This window comes from Xenopus tropicalis, chromosome 8 (genome assembly GCF_000004195.4).
Source record: "Xenopus tropicalis strain Nigerian chromosome 8, UCB_Xtro_10.0, whole genome shotgun sequence".
In the NCBI taxonomy this organism is placed as follows: Eukaryota; Metazoa; Chordata; class Amphibia; order Anura; family Pipidae; genus Xenopus; species Xenopus tropicalis.
The window spans coordinates 138258522-138277613 of record NC_030684.2 but is presented as its reverse complement, the minus strand read 5'-3'; the positions used below and the strand labels follow the sequence as shown (position 1 = coordinate 138277613).

The 19092-nt window shown below is 43.6% G+C and overlaps 1 protein-coding gene across 1 annotated transcript in view; it reads right to left on the bottom strand.

The window, feature by feature from the left end:
* Nucleotides 1-1341: 1341 nt before the first annotated feature.
* The window catches only part of cdc42se1 (cdc42 small effector 1), a 35387-nt gene continuing 17636 nt past the window's right edge, over nt 1342-19092 (bottom strand). The window contains 4 exon segments of the mRNA NM_001030444.1: nt 1342-2257; nt 5426-5511; nt 9013-9123; nt 13608-13827. Coding sequence (NP_001025615.1) covers nt 5437-5511; nt 9013-9123; nt 13608-13661 — 240 coding nt within the window. The 5' untranslated portion in view covers nt 13662-13827 and the 3' untranslated portion in view covers nt 1342-2257; nt 5426-5436.

Genomic DNA, 19092 nt, shown 5'->3' with positions numbered 1-19092 from the left:
GGATTTTTTGGGGACGGAATGGGGGGTATCAATTGGTCCTTGGGGTGCATCACATTTATACATTGTACTTACAACTCTCACTCGGGGGCGGGGGAATTGATCATTGCTATTTTTGAAAATAATATGTTTGTTTTTTTCTTTTTTCTTTTTTGGAGGTACCAAAATATCAGGTCCCCCCAGATTTGTAGCTGTTTTTGTTTTATAAACAATTTTAAAAAATCAGTATAAAATTTGTTCTATTTAGAAAAAACTGCAAATGCAGGAAAATCTGAACCACAGACTATTGCTGAATAGTGATGAACAAATCTGGCCTGAAAAATTCGTGGAACGACAGGAAAATTCACAAAACGGCGAAAAAGCTGCGAAACGCGTTAGACACGCAACTTTTTTGTCGCCCGTGTCTATTTTTGTCGCAATTTGGCCGTGATTTTTTTTTACACATTTTTCCGACAATTTTTTCCGCGGCAAATTTTCACAGAAATTTCACGAAACAATTCGCCAATGGTGAAATCGTATCAACATTTAAATTGGTAACAAGTTTTTTGCAGCAAAAGTCATGAATTCAAGCTCTGAATTGTCAAGAATATGAAGAGTGAACGTGATTTTACTGCGTTGGCTTTTTCACAAGATTTACGTTTTTTCAATAAATAGTTTAGAAAGTTTTTTCGTTTTTTTTTTTTTACAATGTTGAGTTTTTTTCAAATTCAGAAATACAAATGGAAAAACTTGTTGAAAATTTGTGAAACGATAAGAAAATTTGCGAAACGGCGAAAAAGCTGCGAAACACGTTTGTAGTGCAACTTTTTTGTTGCCCGTGTCTATTTTTATCGCAATTTGGCAGTGATTTTTTTTTACACATGACAAATTTTTCCGCTGCAAATTTTTGCAGAAGTTTCACCAAACAATTTGCAGAAATGCAGAAATTCGCTGCGAATTCACACCTGACGAAAAAATTCATTCATCGCTATTGCTGAATACCAGGCATGGATTTGCGGAAAAATTTCCGTGTTTCGCCATTGGCGGATTGTTTCGTGAAACGGGCAAAAAAAAATATTGTTGCATAAAAAAATGTTCTTCAAAAAATCACACGGGGGCAAATTTTTGTTTTTGCAGCGCAACATTTTCGCAGTTCGCAAATTTTGTCGCCGTTTTGTGAATCATTCGCACATTTCGAGGTGAAATGAAACAGATTGGCCCATCACTATTGCTGAATCTTTCCCTACGTTATAGGAGGCCGCGGCCGCGGCCGCGTAAATGTATATTACCGTCAGAACGCAAACCGCGTTGAGATTAATCCCCAGACATTTGATCGTGAGCAATGATTTCAACCAAAGGTTTTTCTTTTTCTAGTTCAAACTTTTTAATGCTAAAAAATAGAAAATAGACATTTCTTTCTAGAATATACGTTTTCTTCGCCCGAAGAACTTTTTTTTTTTTTTAAAGATTCTGCCATTTTGCGTCACTACTCACAGGGGCACATTTACTAATCCACAAATTCGAATCCCGAATGGGAAGAAAATCGGATTGGAAACGAAAGCTAATGTCGCTAATGTCGCGTTTGTTTTCGTATTTTGCGCGATTTTTTCCATCGCCGGCACGACTTTATCGTATTTTGCGCAATTTTTTCGTATTGAGCAATTGTAAACGGCGGAAAAAACCAATCCGATTTTTTCACGACGACGAAAAAGTCGCGGAAAATATACGATAAAGTCGTAACGACGACGAAAAAATCGTGGGACATATGAAAACGTTGCAACGCCGGCGAAAAAGTCGCAAAAATACTGATCCTTATGAAAAAACGCGTTAGGGCGCTTTCGGTCCGTTCGTGGATTAGTAAATCTGCCCCACAGTGTCGCCATGTCGGAATATACATGTCGGTATTTAACAAACATCAATTGTTTCAATAACTGTACATTTCATTCCAAAATATATATTTTTTGATGAGAACCTTGAGGAAGTGCCGGTGTTTGCGACGCCGTTTGACGCCGTTACAGCAGATAATACGCAATACAAACGCCATTTGTGCTACAGCAATTATAAAGGGGAAATCACTTTGGGGAAAGGTAAAAAAAATAAAAAGCTGAATTTCAAAACACACTAGAAACATATTGCACATTCAGATCTTTGTTTCAATTCAATTTATAAAAATAATTCCAGAATAAAAAGACGAATGTTCCAATAACTTATCCAGTGACTACACCACTGCGCTCCCCCCCTGCTGCTTCTTACGATGGCGCTTTCTCATACCAGCTTTTACCTGCGGGAATCAAAAAAGGAAAAAAAATATATATTTAGCCGTGAATAAATTTTGAAATTAAGTTTGAAATACAATTTTGATGGGAATTTCTGCATGCCGGTGCTATTTTGTATCGATGAATCTGATTGGTTGCTCCCTTTCTAGCACACACCCCTGAGGAACTCAAGACCCTCCTTTTAAAGTCATATTGGCCCATATACAGGGCCCACCCCCAGCAGACTGATATATGGCTGTATATTGGGCAAATATCAACTGGGCAGGTTTGAAAATTGCCGGTGCTATTCTTTATCAATGAATCTGATTGGTTGCTTCCTTTCTAGCACACACCCCTGAGGAACTCTAGATCCTCCTCTAAAGCCATATTGGCCCATATACAGGGCCCACCCCCAGCAGACTGATATATGGCTGTATATTGGGCAAATATCAACTGGGCAGGTTTGAAAATTGCCGGTGCTATTCTTTATCAATGAATCTGATTGGTTGCTTCCTTTCTAGCACACACCCCTGAGGAACTCTAGATCCTCCTCTAAAGCCATATTGGCCCATATACAGGGCCCACCCCCAGCAGATTGATATGTGGCTGTATATTGGGCAAATATCAACTGGGCAGGTTTGAAAATTGCCGGTGCTATTCTTTATCAATTAATCTGATTTGTTTCCTACTTTTCTAGCACACACCCCTGAGGAACTCTAGATCCTCCTCTAAAGTCATATTGGCCCATATACAGGGCCCACCCCCAGCAGACTGATATATGGCTGTATATTGGGCAAATATCAACTGGGCAGGTTTGAAAATTGCCGGTGCTATTCTTTATCAATGAATCTGATTGGTTGCTTCCTTTCTAGCACACACCCCTGAGGAACTCTAGATCCTCCTCTAAAGCCATATTGGCCCATATACAGGGCCCACCCCCAGCAGATTGATATGTGGCTGTATATTGGGCAAATATCAACTGGGCAGGTTTGAAAATTGCCGGTGCTATTCTTTATCAATTAATCTGATTTGTTTCCTACTTTTCTAGCACACACCCCTGAGGAACTCTAGATCCTCCTCTAAAGTCATATTAGCCCATATACAGGGCCCAACCCTAGCAGACTATGCGGCTGTATATTGGGCAAATACCAACTGGGCAGGTTTGAAAATTGCCGGTGCTATTCTTTATCAATGAATGTGATTGGTTGCTTCCTTTCTAGCACACACCCCTGAGGAACTCTAGATCCTCCTCTAAAGCCATATTGGCCCATATACAGGGCCCACCCCTAGCAGACTGATATATGGCTGTATATTGGGCAAATATCAACTGGGCAGGTTTGAAAATTGCCGGTGCTATTCTTTATCAATTAATCTGATTTGTTTCCTACTTTTCTAGCACACACCCCTGAGGAACTCTAGACCCTCCTTTTAAAGCCATATTGGCCCATATACAGGGCCCACCCCTAGCAGACTGATATATGGCTGTATATTGGGCAAATATCAACTGGGCAGGTTTGAAAATTGCCAGTGCTATTCTTTATCAATGAATCTGATTGGTTGCTCCCTTTCTAGCACACACCCCTGAGGAACTCTAGATCCTCCTCTAAAGCCATATTGGCCCATATACAGGGCCCAACCCTAGCAGACTGATATATGGCTGTATATTGGGCAAATATCACTATCAGTGCAATAGTATGGACCTCTTCCAATGGTCTTCAAAGGCCCCTCTGTATGTTAGACATATGGCTGGCCAACTTGGGCACAGACACGTATTGTTTTGTTTGTTTTGCTAATTTTTTTTTTTTTTAAAAAAAGAGAAGCCCTTTGCTTCAGCAATATACAAATAACCACATTGGGCTGAAACTAGAGATAAAGTTGTGCAAGATCCCCAAGGTATAGAGGAACTATCTTTCTACAGATTTCCACACAGAAAAGAATCCATTTCCTTTTCTCTAACCGTGAATAATGTGCATTACAGAGATAACAGGAAGATTTGCCCCACTTCCACTTCTTGGTCTCACTTTGGAAGTGACCACCAATCACAAAAATATAGAACTTGGCTTGGCTTTAGCAAGGTCCAAGTTGGTAGCCATCTCTCGGGCACAGGAAAAATATAGAACTTGGCTTGGCTTTAGCAAGGTCCAAGTTGGTAGCCATCTCTCGGGCACAGGAAAAATATAGAACTTGGCTTGGCTTTAGCAAGGTCCAAGTTGGTAGCCATCTCTCGGGCACAGGAAAAATATAGAACTTGGCTTGGCTTTAGCAAGGTCCAAGTTGGTAGCCATCTCTCGGGCACAGGAAAAATATAGATCTTGGCTTGGCTTTAGCAAGGTCCAAGTTGGGAGCCATCTCTCGGGCACAGGAAAAATATAGATCTTGGCTTGGCTTTAGCAAGCCCCAAGTTGGGAGCCATCTCTCGGGCACAGGAAAAATATAGAACTTGGCTTGGCTTTAGCAAGCCCCAAGTTGGGAGCCATCTCTCGGGCACAGGAAAAATATAGAACTTGGCTTGGCTTTAGCAAGCCCCAAGTTGGGAGCCATCTCTCAGGCACAGGAGGACCTATGGTGAAGGTTGGATGGTGGGTCGGAGTGGGCTAACGACCCCTGCACTTTGGTGCCGACGTCCCTCCCCTGACCGCTCCTAGGTAAGTATGAGCTACGCCTGCTTGGGTGGGGGAGGGGATGGCCATGGTTGGCTGGCAGGGGGCCCCTGGGGTGGCAGCCCCGCATTCCCCAGTCCAACCCTGGTTGGATGGAGCACTCTCAACTATTCGGCTTTCTCACTGAGATCCCCATGCTACAAATATCAGGGCTTATAATGTGGTGCAGAGTTAATGCCCCTCTGTGGCCCCTGTTATGGCCACCTATAACCCAACACTGAATCAATTCAGCCAGGCACATGAATGCCCAAGGGTCCAATCTTCAGCTGACTATGTTATCATGGTTGGACTGGGATGACCAGGGCTACCATCCCAGGGGCCCTACACCCCTCAAGGTGCCCCGCCGTGGCCCCCACACGCCCCACAGGGGTGTGAGCGTGAAACCTACTTTCAACGCACCAGGGGAGGGACACTGGCGGCCGGGGGAGAGGTGAAAGGATCGGGTCTGGGCTGCCGGGGCCCACCAAGTTTTTTCTCAGTGCCCCGGCGGCCCAGTCTGACCCTGTGTGTTATTGAGTAGAGAGAGAAGCTTACAGTGAACTCAGCTACAAAACTCTGGAGTTGCTCCACTGTCTGTCACGGCCACATTTGGATCTCATCTGCTCCTGGACACCTCCAGCCTGCGAACAGCAACACAAAGTACTTTCAGATTTGAATGCAAAGAAGAATGCAGAATTATCGTAACATTTCCAAACCTGGTATTATGGGGCAATTTTATGTAAAAAATACAATTTTTCAGATATTTACAATTAACATTGAGAATTTTATTCCCAGGTCAAACCAAATATTGTGTATTGAGCAAATAAAACTCTTCTTATGGACCGACTATTGGAACTGTCGCTTGGCGCCAAAACATTTTACCTCGATCAGCTGAATTCTGGGCAAAATCAAAATTTTCCCCCGAAATATTTTTCAGCACCATTTTGATTTAATCATGTTATATAATTCTGGGTAAAATAAGAATTTGGCACAAAATAAAAAATTCAAATAGCTTGTAGAGTGTAAGCTCTTTTGGGCAGGGCTCCCTTCCCCTCCTGTATCGGTTATTGATTGCTTTATATGTTACTCTGTATGTCCAATGTATGAAACCCACTTATTGTACAGCGCTGCGGGGTATGTTGGCGCTTTATAAATAAATGTTAATAATAATAATAATGTAGAGTGTAAGCTCTTTTGGGCAGGGCTCTCTTCCCCTCCTGTATCGGTTACTGATTGCTTTATATGTTACTCTGTATGTCCAATGTATGTAACCCACTTATTGTACAGCGCTGCGGGATATGTTGGCGCTTTATAAATAAATGTTATTAATAATAATAATAATGTAGAGTGTAAGCTCTTTTGGGCAGGGCTCCCTTCCCCTCCTGTATCGGTTACTGATTGCTTTATATGTTACTCTGTATGCCCAATGTATGTAACCCACTTATTGTACAGCGCTGCGGGATATGTTGGCGCTTTATAATTAAATGTTAATAATAATAATAATAATAATGTAGAGTGTAAGCTCTTTTGGGCAGGGTTCCCTTCCCCTCCTGTATCGGTTACTGATTGCTTTATATGTTACTCTGTATGCCCAATGTATGTAACCCACTTATTGTACAGCACTGCGGGATATGTTGGCGCTTTATAAATAAATGTTACTAATAATAATAATAATAATAATAATAATAATGTAGATTGTAAGCTCTTTTGGGCAGGGCTCCCTTCCCCTCCTGTATCAGTTACTGATTGCTTTATATGTTACTCTGTATGCCCAATGTATGGAACCCACTTATTGTACAGCGCTGCGGGATATGTTGGCGCTTTATAAATAAATAATAATAATAAAATAGCTGATAGAATTCTGGGTAAAATAGGAATTTGAACTTGGAAAAAATGTTTAGTAACATTTTGACTGGATCAGCTGATAGAATTCTGGGTAAAATTACAGAAGCAGGAAAAAATATTCCCACTTAGGGTGAAGACAGATGGGGCAATTTGGCGCCACAATTTTTAAAAAAATCCCAGTTGCAGCGACTAAAAAGACAGTTGCAGCGACTAATCGCCCCGACCAACCTCCACGCAATCGAGCGGTAGAAGATGCTGCAACTTTTTAGCGGGTCGATTAGTCGCTGCAACTGGATTTTAAAAATCCCAGTAACTAATTGCCCCGTCTGTCTTTACCCTTCGGAGGGAAAAAAGGGTAACTTTTACTCAAAGTTGCACTTGAAAAAAAATCCCAAACCTGCCCCAATTTGTGAATTTCAGCTAAGAACTGCAGTGCTGATTTTTAAACCACACTGAGCAATTGGGTAAGAAAGAGGAGGTCAAATCTAATGTAGTGACATATTATTAGCCAGTAGAAAGCCCAGACAGAAGGTTTCCTACACGTCAGACCAGCCCGACCCGCAGACACACCTGTACTCTGCTCTACTAATCAGCGGAGCAGATTTTTTTTTTAAGGCGGCAATAAAAATAATTACAGTGAGAGAAGCAATGGCGAGAAAAGGCTGACAGCTTTGTGGCGGTGGATTATGTAAAAGCTTAGGAACCATTTAAAGAGACAGCTGCTCTTGTAGGCCAAGGGTCTTTGCAGTCAGAGTCACATGTGGATGTGTGGCCATGTATTTGTGACTGGGTGGGTTTGTAAGAACTTACAGAGCTTAGTAGGAACTTGAAGAGCTTTGTAGGAACTTACGGAGCTTTGTAGGAACGTACAGAGCTTTGTAGGAACTTGCAGAGCTTTGCAGGAACTTACAGAGCTTTGTAGAACCTTATAGAGCTTTGTAGGAACTTACAGAGCTTTGTAGGAACTTACAGAGCTTTGTAGGAACTTATAGAGCTTTGTAGGAACTTACAGAGCTTTGCAGGAACTTACAGAGCTTTGTAGGAACGTACAGAGCTTTGCAGGAACTTACAGAGCTTTGCAGGAACTTGCAGAGCTTTGTAGGAACTTATAGAGCTTTGTAGGAACTTACAGAGCTTTGTAGAACCTTATAGAGCTTTGTAGGAACTTACAGAGCTTTGTAGGAACTTACAGAGCTTTGTAGGAACTTACGGAGCTTTGTAGGAAATTACAGAGCTTTGTAGGAACTTATAGAACTTTGTAGGAACTTATAGAGCTGTGTAGGAACTTATAGAGCTGTGTAGGAACGTATAGAACTTTGTAGGAACTTATAGAGCTGTGTAGGAACTTATAGAACTTTGTAGGAACTTATAGAACTGTGTAGGAACGTATAGAGCTTAGTAGGAACTTACAGAGCTTTGTAGGAACTTACGGAGCTTTGTAGGAAATTACAGAGCTTTGTAGGAACTTATAGAACTTTGTAGGAACTTATAGAGCTGTGTAGGAACTTATAGAGCTGTGTAAGAACGTATAGAACTTTGTAGGAACTTATAGAGCTGTGTAGGAACTTATAGAACTTTGTAGGAACTTATAGAACTGTGTAGGAACGTATAGAGCTTAGTAGGAACTTATAGAGCTGTGTAGGAACTTATAGAGCTGTGTAGGAACTTATAGAGCTGTGTAGGAACTTATAGAACTTTGTAGGAACTTATACAGCTATGTAGGAACTTATAGAGCTTTGTAGGAACTTATAGAGCTGTGTAGGAACTTATAGAGCTGTGTAGGAACTTATAGAACTTTGTAGGAACTTATAGAGCTGTGTAGGAACTTATAGAGCTGTGTAGGAACTTATAGAACTTTGTAGGAACTTATAGAACTTTGTAGGAACTTATAGAGCTGTGTAGGAACTTATAGAGCTGTGTAGGAACTTATAGAACTTTGTAGGAACTTATAGATCTGTGTAGGAACTTATAGAACTTTGTAGGAACTTATAGAGCTGTGTAGGAACTTATAGAGCTGTGTAGGAACTTATAGTGCTGTGTAGGAACTTATAGAGCTGTGTAGGAACTTATAGTGCTGTGTAGGAACTTATAGAGCTGTGTAGGAACTTATAGAGCTGTGTAGGAACTTATAGAGCTGTGTAGGAACTTATAGAGCTGTGTAGGAACTTCCAGAGCTCTGTAGGAACCTCTGATGAGCTCTGAGTAGACGTATAAGACAAGTTACAGGAAGAGAAAGTACCTTCTACATTTGCTAAAAGGCTAAACTGATTCATTACATCAAGGACTGTAGTACATACCCTTGGAAGTCCATCACTGGCTCCCATATCTCCCGACCCAATGTGCGTCAAATGGACAAAATTCATAGGCTCTCCTATCATCGATCGGTCGATTCTCTTCCGCTTCTTCTTCTGCAAAAGATACATATGGTTAGTCCAACACACTCTATATGTGAGTCATAATGATGTTTTCCTTTTGCAAGATATCATCACCATATCTAGTGAGTCCTACTGGACTTTCTACAACCCTGGTTTCCCCCCCAACCCCCCCCCCCCACAGTTGCAGGGTCTTTTTCCCCTGCTGTTACTTGCCCCTATCTCACTCCTTGCTCCTGGAATTGTGCTAGAGGGGCTGGGTGAGATTTAGAAAGAATGCCTATTTGATCTCCTAGAATCAGTTAACATGTGCTTACACAGTGAAAATAGCTTCTTGCAGCCCCAGGTGCACGCTGTACCCACTGCCCGGGCAGATAAACACAAAAATGAAGAAAAGCCTTTGGCACTTGAGTAAAGATTCACATTTTTCAAAACAACCGGAGTGCTGCTGTTTTCTTCATTTTTCCTATTTGATCTCCTAGATACCCCTAAAAAGCCCAATTTGATGGGCAGTTATGGTAAGAATGTCTATTTGCTCTCCTAAATGCCTCGAAAGCCCAGTTTAAAGGCCAGTTAGTGTGAGATTTAGGGAGAATGCTCTCCTAGATACCGCTGAAAGCCCAGTTTGAGCGCCAGTTAGGATAAGATTTAGAGAGAATGCCTATTTGCTCTTCTAGATACCCATAAAAGCCCAGTTTGAAGGCCGGTTATTGTAAGAATTACTCTTTCACCCCTAGATACCCTTAAAAGCCCAGTTTGAAGTCCGGTTTGGGTAAGAATTACTATTTGCACCCCTAGATACCCATAAAAGCCCAGTTTGAAGTCCGGTTTGGGTAAGAATGACTATTTCACCCCTAGATACCCATAAAAGCCCAGTTTGGGTAAGAATGACTATTTGCACCCCTAGATACCCATAAAAGCACATTTTGAAGCCCAGGTAGGGAAAGAATGACTATTTGCACCCCTAGATACCCATAAAAGCCCAGTAAGGGTAAGAATTACTATTTACTCTGCTAGATACCCCTGAAACCCCAGTTTAAAGGTCAGTTTGGGTAAGAATGCCTATTTGCTCTTCTAGATACCCATAAAAGCCCAGTTTGAAGGCTGGTTAGGGTAAGAATTACTTCTTGCACCTCTAGATACCCATAAAAGCCCAGTTTGAAGGCTGGTTAGGGTAAGAATGACTTCTTGCACCTCTAGATACCCATAAAAGCCCAGTTTGAAGGCCAGTTAGGGTAAGAATTACTTCTTGCACCCCTAGATACCCATAAAAGCCCAGTTTGAAGGCCGGTTAGGGTAAGAATGACTATTTGCACCCCTAGATACCCATAAAAGCCCAGTTTGAAGGCCAGTTAGGGTAAGAATGACTATTTGCACCCCTAGATACCTCTGAAACTTCAGTTTGAAGGCCAGAGAGATTTGGGGTGAATATGTATTTGCTCCCCTAGATATTCTAGGAAATAACTGACTGGGCAACTGCTGGGAACTGGTTTCTGGGCAAAATATAACCATTGCTAGTGTGACGACGAGACAGGGTGTGATTTTGCAGTCTCTCCCTAATGCCCTGCTAATGTACCTGCTGCGCCCAATGATTATCTCTCACTGAGAAACTGCGGACAGCACCGGCACTGCTGGTTCTAACTCTTTAAACCACGTACCAGATGTCAGTTCTCCTCCGGCGCTGTTAAACAGCTGTGCAAGTCTGTTTCAAGAGTCGGAACCAGCAGTGCAGAGCGGGATAAACAAACACTGCTTACTGTATACTGGGGGGCTGCGTATATTTGCTACAGCACCCTGTGAGGTTCAGGCACCCACAGGGAACATGGGAAACAGCAGCTGTCACACAACAGGGCTGGTCTTTCCTGTAGCAACCGCAAGTCTCCTTCTTCCTGTGAGACAAGCAGAGGGGCCTGCCCAAGCCCTTAAGAACATTCTACCCATCAATCATTAGCCAGACACCAACCTCCCATCATTCCCAATGCAGCAACCTAATGGCTGAACGTAAAGTTATCATTATAGAAACAGGTGTCACGCCGGGCAGTAAATAGGTGTCTGCCTGTCTCTCTGGCTAAGTGTTATTGCTGCATTATGTGATATATAGTGATTTGTTAGCAGGTAGCAGGTGTTATCTCGGCTCGCAGGCAGGATGGAATGAAAACCGTTGATGGCTGCAGCATATCTGCACACTGATAGAGCAATCTCTGTGCCTTGAGGTGGCCATGTACATGCTATGACTGGCTGTTACTCCAGACCAAACTGACAAGCCCATTAATCTATGGGGCTGATTTACCTGTACTTGATCCAAACTAAGATATAATTACCCCTTATTGGGGGCAGAACAGCCCTATTGGGTTTATTTCATGGTTAAATGATTCCCTTTTCTCTGTAATAATAAAACAGTACCTGTACTTGATCCCAACTAAGATATAATTACCCCTTATTGGGGCAGAACAGCCCTATTGGGTTTATTTCATGGTTAAATGATTCCCTTTTCTCTGTAATAATAAAACAGTACCTGTACTTGATCCCAACTAAGATATAATTACCCCTTATTGGGGCAGAACAGCCCTATTGGGTTTATTTAATGGTTAAATGATTCCCTTTTCTCTGTAATAATAAAACAGTACCTGTACTTGATCCCAACTAAGATATAATTACCCCTTATTGGGGGCAGAACAGCCCTATTGGGTTTATTTCATGGTTAAATGATTCCCTTTTCTCTGTAATAATAAAACAGTACCTGTACTTGATCCCAACTAAGATATAATTACCCCTTATTGGGGCAGAACAGTCCTATTGGGTTTATTTAATGGTTAAATGATTCCCTTTTCTCTGTAATAATAAAACAGTACCTGTACTTGATCCCAACTAAGATATAATTACCCCTTATTGGGGGCAGAACAGCCCTATTGGGTTTATTTCAATATCCTTATAAACAGTGCTTAATGATGTCATCAGTTATAATCGGAGCTTAGTGATGTCATTCCTGTCACATGACTCACTAAAACTTGTATATTATAATAAATAAAGTTCCATGACCATATAAAGGTACAAGGCTGAAGTCCAAGTGCTTTTATACAGGTCATGGAACTTTTTTGTCCATGGCAACCAATCAAATAGTTGCATTCATTGTTCTGCCTGCAGCTGGCTAAAAAAAAGCCAATCACTGATTGGTTGCTATGGGTTACTGCCCACGGGCAAATTTGCCCAGTGTTGATAAAAGAGCCCCTGTGTGTGTTTTCTTATCCAGATCTTCCAGCAGAACTTTATTCCCAGTTTAATGCTCACACCTTTTATTCTCTATACTCCCTGCAATGTCCCAATGGCTGCCAGCCAAGTGAGGAGGAAATAGGCTCCGGGGGGGCCCTAATTAATGACTGATTTCACCATATTTAGGAAAAGCAATATGTATGGAGGGCCCGGTAACCTGTAGTTATAGCACCGGGTTGTTACAGTATATATGCCGGCACGGCGTGGGGATGGAGCTGCCTCATTGGCCTGCGCCCCCCCTCCCCTGGCCAGGCACAAATGGGTTAAGAAAGCAGGAAAGAGGAATGTTTTCATAGAGGGAGAATGAATGCCAGCACTCACGCCGGGAATGCGGAAAGAGCCCAAGACATTCCAGCAGAATGAACCGGTGTGGGGACCCGCAGCAACGAGTCAATGATTAAACTGCCTCCGGCGGGGCATTTATTTGCCCTTCTCATTCACTGCAATGGCACTAATTATAATGATAAAGCTCCTGGCTTTTGTTCTTTCACAACAAGTACAGGTATAGGACCCATTATCCAGAATGCTCGGGACCAAGGGTATTCCACATAAGGAGTCTTTCCGTAATTTGGATCTCCATACCTTAAGTCTACTAAAAAAAAATCAATAAAGCATTATTTAAACCCAATAGGATTGTTTTGTATCCAATAAGGATTATTTACAAATGTATTTGGGAAGAACAGGAGTAGGCAGAGACACAGGGAGAATATACATACTTTTACCCTGGCTGGAATTGAACCTAGGGCCTCAGTGCTGCAAGTAGGGTAGTCCCGGTCAGGACTCACTGCGATTGACGCAGCGACCGGCCAATCGCCACACCATAGCCCCACCCAGTGATGTCATGGCCCTGCCTTTTCCCTGCCCCTCAACATAATTGCCCCGCCTCTTTCCACCCACGCGACATCACTGCCCGCCTCCTGCGTGGCGTCAAATGCCGGCAACCCTAGCTGCAAGGCAACAATAATAACCAGTGTGTTACTGTCCTGCCCTACATTTTGCATCTTCTGTAAATAAAAGACCTGTGAAGGAACAGCTCAGGGCAAGGCATTGTGGGAAATGTAGCTCCTGTTTCAAACCCATTTGCCCTATAATCTACCCTAAGAAGCTCTAGAGGGGTTGTTTACTCTGTGCAAGACACACAAGTCAGGGCAGAGCCACACTTGCCCCCGGGGTGTCAGCAAAAGACCCCTTAAATGTCCAAGTGGGTGTGGTCAGGGGCACTGGTTCCATTAGGAAAGGTCAGTACTCACTGGTTGTGGCTTTTCTACGACGCAGCAGCCCAGCTTGTGCCAAAAGTCACTCATATTATCAGAGGCTTCCAGCTTGGTCGCGTGTTTGGTTCCGTGCTTGGGTTGGGTCAGCAGTGCAGAAGGTCAGTTGTCCCCTCTCGGCTCACTCCATTGGCCTATAGGAGTAACCAGAATAGTGCAGCCTCTTCTCACCTCCGTCGTGGTGCCTTTGGGTCGGTTCCTGCAATAGAGAACCAAATAAGTGTCGGAACTGGACAGGAATTTTCAATTTTTTTTGCCACTGTTTCCAATGGCGCGTTAGTGCTCGGAGCAGCTCAGCAACAGCAATGAACGCTAACACCTATATATATATAGTGTATATGCTGTCTATGGACATACTGTATGAGTAGGAAACTGCAGCTAACATTTCCCTTGCACTGTATTTCCCACTGCTAATAAAAGTACAGGGTGTAAAACATTCTGCAATGTGGTTAAAGGCGTAACCAACAGTGAAACTGAGAAATACTGTATTTACTTTGTGTGAAAGTGATTTCTAAAATATAAGGCAAGACAATTTGTGAACCCAATGGGAATGTTTTACCATCATTCAAGGTTCTGGTGGCCTCTATAAATGGTAATCTGATTCCTATTATTTATTTTGATCGGTCACCCATGGTGACGTCACTGCTGCTCCCATAGTGACGTCACTTAGTAAAATAGTAACATAGTAACATAGTAGGTTAGGTTGAAAAAAGACATACATCCATGACGTTCAACCATAATGCCTATATATAACCTGCCTAACTGCCAGTTGATCCAGAGGAAGGCAAAAACCCCATCTGAAGCCTCTCTAATTTGCCGCAGAGGGGAAAAAATTCCTTCCTGACTCCAAGATGGCAATCGGACCAGTCCCTGGGGCAACTTGTACTAAGAGCTATCTCCCATACCCCAGCAAGTTAAAGTCAACAAGGGCAAGTATAGGAAGTAATAGAACTCTTGTATCTACAGCTAGGAAAGGTTCACTTCTACAAAGAACGTACTGGGTTGGCTGCTCTTAAAGACACCCCCCCCCAGAGGGTTGGGTAGTGGGTCCAAAGAGGTCCTGATGTGGGTCTGTGGTAGAGGTCTACTTCGTGGTGGTAGAGAATGGAATGGCAACCCCACCCTGCTGGTTTGCTGAGCTACACCAATGGTCGACAGTTTAACACCATTCCACTTGAGTGTAGAAAAGAGTCTTTAGGTTGGCCAGGGTAGAGGTCCAAGACTCAAAATAACTAGCGTAATAGTATTATAGTTAACAAACCTTCCACCAACCTGCTGCCCAGGGGAAGGAGGCAAAACAGAGTAGGGCACATTTCTAAACAGGGATCAATCTTCAAAGACTGTGGGGACTAAATCATTCCCCCTTTCTATACATCCCTTGATGTGTTACCTGTGGTCTCCTACACCTAGAATCAGGAAAGTAACTGTAACGCCCCTGTAGCCTCCACAGCCAGTGTTGGAATTACTCAACACAGAGTACACATCCCAGAGAACCTTTCCCAGCTGTAGATACGGGAGTTCTATCACTTCCTGTACTTGCCCTTGTTGACTTTAACCTCCTGCTGGGGCCCTGCCTGCTCATAATCTGACACTTCTGAAGGTTTATTGATAACCTTATGGCAACAAAGCGTACTGTCACATGGTGTTCTCTGAATAGTACGGAGGTGTTATTCTTTAGCTGAGAACCTGCTAACACCGAGCCCAGGAAAAGTGGAATTTAACCAGTATTTATGATTATGAAGAAAGCTGATGATCCCCAGATCCCAGTTCTTCTTTCAGAAAACCTTCTGTTGACTGGCCTACGATGGGCAGTGTTCAATATACAACAAAGCGTTCACTGAGAAGACAAAAGTTGTCCCCTAAAGTGTTGACCATGATCAGAAAGGCCATAGTTCCATGATAGGTATCAACCTCAGCCCTCATTGGGTGAAACTAGTAGAAGATAACCCTATAACATGGGTCCTAAAACCTTTCAAGCAAGGGGCTAGTTCATGGTCCCTCAGACTGTTGGGGGGCTGGACTATAGTCCCCCCCCACCCTCCAGCAGCATCCTCTCTCTTCCAGCTCTCCCCACATCATTCGTCCTTCCTCTCCCAGCGCCCCCCTCCTGCTCCCCCCCACCCCCCTCCACTACGTCCGTCCTCCCTCCCTCTCTCTCCCAGCATTGAGTCCACTCTCTTCCAGCACCCCCCCCCCCGCACCTCCCTCCCGCTGGCCGCTGAGTCCTCCCTCTTCCAGCTCCCCCCGCTCCGTCCATCCTCCCTCTCCCAGCTCCCCCCTCCCACTCCCCGCTGAGTCCTTTCTCTCTACTGACAGGGGTGAGGAAGCAGCGGGAGCCGGGCAAATTACCGGGGGGGGGGGGGGCGGATCCGGGGGCCGTAGTTTGAGGATCCCTGCCCTATAGAGTCCATCCTGCATAAGAACATGCACCCAAATATGTTTTATCACATGGTCTACATCAGGGATCCCCATCCTTTTTTACTTGTGAGCCACACTCAGATGTAAAAAGTGTTATAGAGCCACAAAAGCATGAATAAAATTCCTTGAGGATGCACAATAAAGGCTGTGATTGGGTATTTGGTGGCCCCATGTGGACTCCTGGCCTTCAGGAGGCTCTCCTTGGCGTAGAACTGTGTTTCTATGGTTCTAAAACTCCAAGCCAACAATTTAAAAATGGGCACCTACCCTGTAAGCCCCTGTAGTTACTCTTTGTTGCCATAAGGTTATCAATAAACCTTCAGAAGGTCACTAGGAACAACATCAAACGGGGTGGTGAGCAACATGTTACTCAAGAGCCACTGGTTGGGGATAACTGATCTACACACATACAACCCCTCCATTCATAAGGTCAACAAGAAATGGCACCGGTTACCAGATTCACTACCTGGTACATGCCTAAAGGGCTGGGGGTAGAATGGCCCACAATGGTTTTTGTTTGAGTTTGTTATGGTGCGTAGTTTGTAAAAACACCCCTATATGCCCCATCGCACCTGGTAATGACATCTTTCTGGTCCAACCAGAATCCCTCTCACTTTTAGGGAAATCCTATCAAACTGGGGCTTCTTGGCAGCTATGGAGTAGTTCACGAATACCCCCCCCGCCCCCCCATTGCCTCACTGACTGTATAATGGTATTGTGACCAAGTTCAGGCAGCCAAACATTCCTCGTGATGTTGTGTAATGATTTCTCAAACATTTCATGGGTACATAAACTATTCCAGCGTCCCCTCTAGCCATGATTTGATTTCTTCTCGCTTTGCTATAAACATGCTCCGTGTTGGGCACAGTAATGTCTAAACCCCCATGCCCAGAATGTGGGGCGGGTCTGATGTCTTCTTCTCCTCTGGGTTATTGGTTTGTGAGTAAGGGGGGAATTCTGGGTTGTCCCTAGAGCAGAGCCAGGTCTGTCCCTATGGGGGTGTTTGGTACTTTTCCACTGGGCTGGACCCCACCTATGTATCCAATGCTTGAGGAAGATCTAACAAGGGGGTTCCCGCTGCCTCACCCGCCTTCTACTTACTGTTATCTTGGAAAATTCTAAAAATACCCTTAGGGGCATATTTATTAACATTGGAGACAAACATATACCGGTGATGTTGCAACCAATCGGGCCTTTGCTTTTGTTTTTTAACTCGTAGGTGACCGTTCAAATCTAATTGCTGATTGTTGCTCTGGGCAACATCACCATTGATGGAGGTTTGTCTCCAGTGTTAATAAATACACCCCTAAAGGTCCCCATACATGGGCCGATTGTAGCTTCTGATATGGGTCCCTTGGACCGATTGGCCCGTGAAGGGCCAGAAACGAGGGGCCTGTCCGACCGATATCTGGCCTGAAATTGGGCAGATATCGATCAGGCCAGGTTAAAAAATTCAGTCGGATCAGGGACCGCATCGGCTCGTTGATGCGGTCCCCGAACCAACTGCCCCATTGCCGCCAATAAAATTCAATCGTTTGGCCCCAGGGTCAAATGATCTAATCAGCCTACACACTCCCCGATATCGCCCACCCGTAGGTGGGGATATCGGGTGAAGATGCGCTCGGTTGGCAATCTGGGCAAGCGTGTATGGGGACCTTTAGAGTCCAGCAGAAACTTTAACCAACCCAGAACCTTCCCCTGTACTCCAGCTCTTACCTAGCCATACATGGGCCAATATAGGCCGCCACCTCAGCCCCTCCAGAGTTAAACCCCAGATATTTGAAACTGATAGTAAACTCACCAGAGTACATAATGGGTTTGGGAGGCACGGCCCAAAGATTGTAAGCTCTCTTGGCCTCTCTTTATCACTTGTAATGGTTATCGCTTGGTTTTCTTGTATATTTAGCATATACACCTATGTATTTTAATGTCACCCATTTATATGTTGGCATTTTATAAATACATGTTAAGGAGCAGAACACTGTAGAAATACAAGCCAAGTATAAAAAATTTTTTATTGGCCCATGTATGGCCAGCCAGATCTTTACAGGACAGCAGAGATGAGCAAATTTTTCCGCTAGGCATGGATTCGCAGCGAATTTCCGTATTTCGGCATTGGCGAATTGTTTCGTAACAACTTCTATGAAAATTCACAGTGGAAAAATTTGTCGCATGGAATTTTTGTTTGTCGCGCATCAAATTGGGCATAGTCACGTCAAAATCGGGCGTGGTCTCATCAAAATTGGGCGCAGTCATGTCAAAATTGAGTGTGGTCGCGTCAAAATTGGGAGCAGTTGTGTCAAAATTGGGCACGGTTGCGTCAAAAACATGGGCGACAAAAAAAATCGTGCAACAAATGCGTTTCGCCAATTTTCCGCCGTTTTGCGAATTTTCCAATTTTATGGCGAAGCAAAACGGGGTAGATTCGCTCATCACTACAGGGCAGCATCAAAAATCATGTTGGCCAAGTATCACATTGACTTGCTGATGTGGACCTAATGGGTTTGCATAGGCTTGCATTATGATTAATGTGTTGTGGGTGAAAGAACCATATTGGCCCAATTTGGATACCCAAGTGCTGGATCAAACTAAGCTAATTAAATGTATACCCACAGACCTAGACTGGCAATCTGTGAGTTCTGGCAAATGCCAAAGGGGCTGCTGTAAGATGCCATAGACAATTACCAAGACTTTGTATGCCTTCTGACCAGTGGGAAGGTATTTCAGGGAGATGAGTCGCCTGTGGTAGCCAAAATCACCCCATGAGCCATGGCCCTAAGGTGTATGACCAGCCTAACAGCCATCTTCCAATTAGATCGATCTACTTTTATTATCTTTGTTGTTCTAGTTCCATAGAGCAACAAGAAGCGACTCAACAGCCATCACAACTTCTGTATTAAGCTATAAAACAAGTAGAGCTACGGAGCGATAAAGATAAGTATCCACTCAGTCAATAGATCTATATAGAAATACTCAGGCGGGCTGATATCAACACAAAGAGATCGCTGTCTCCTTATCTAGATGGCAGCCTGATTGTATATTTATA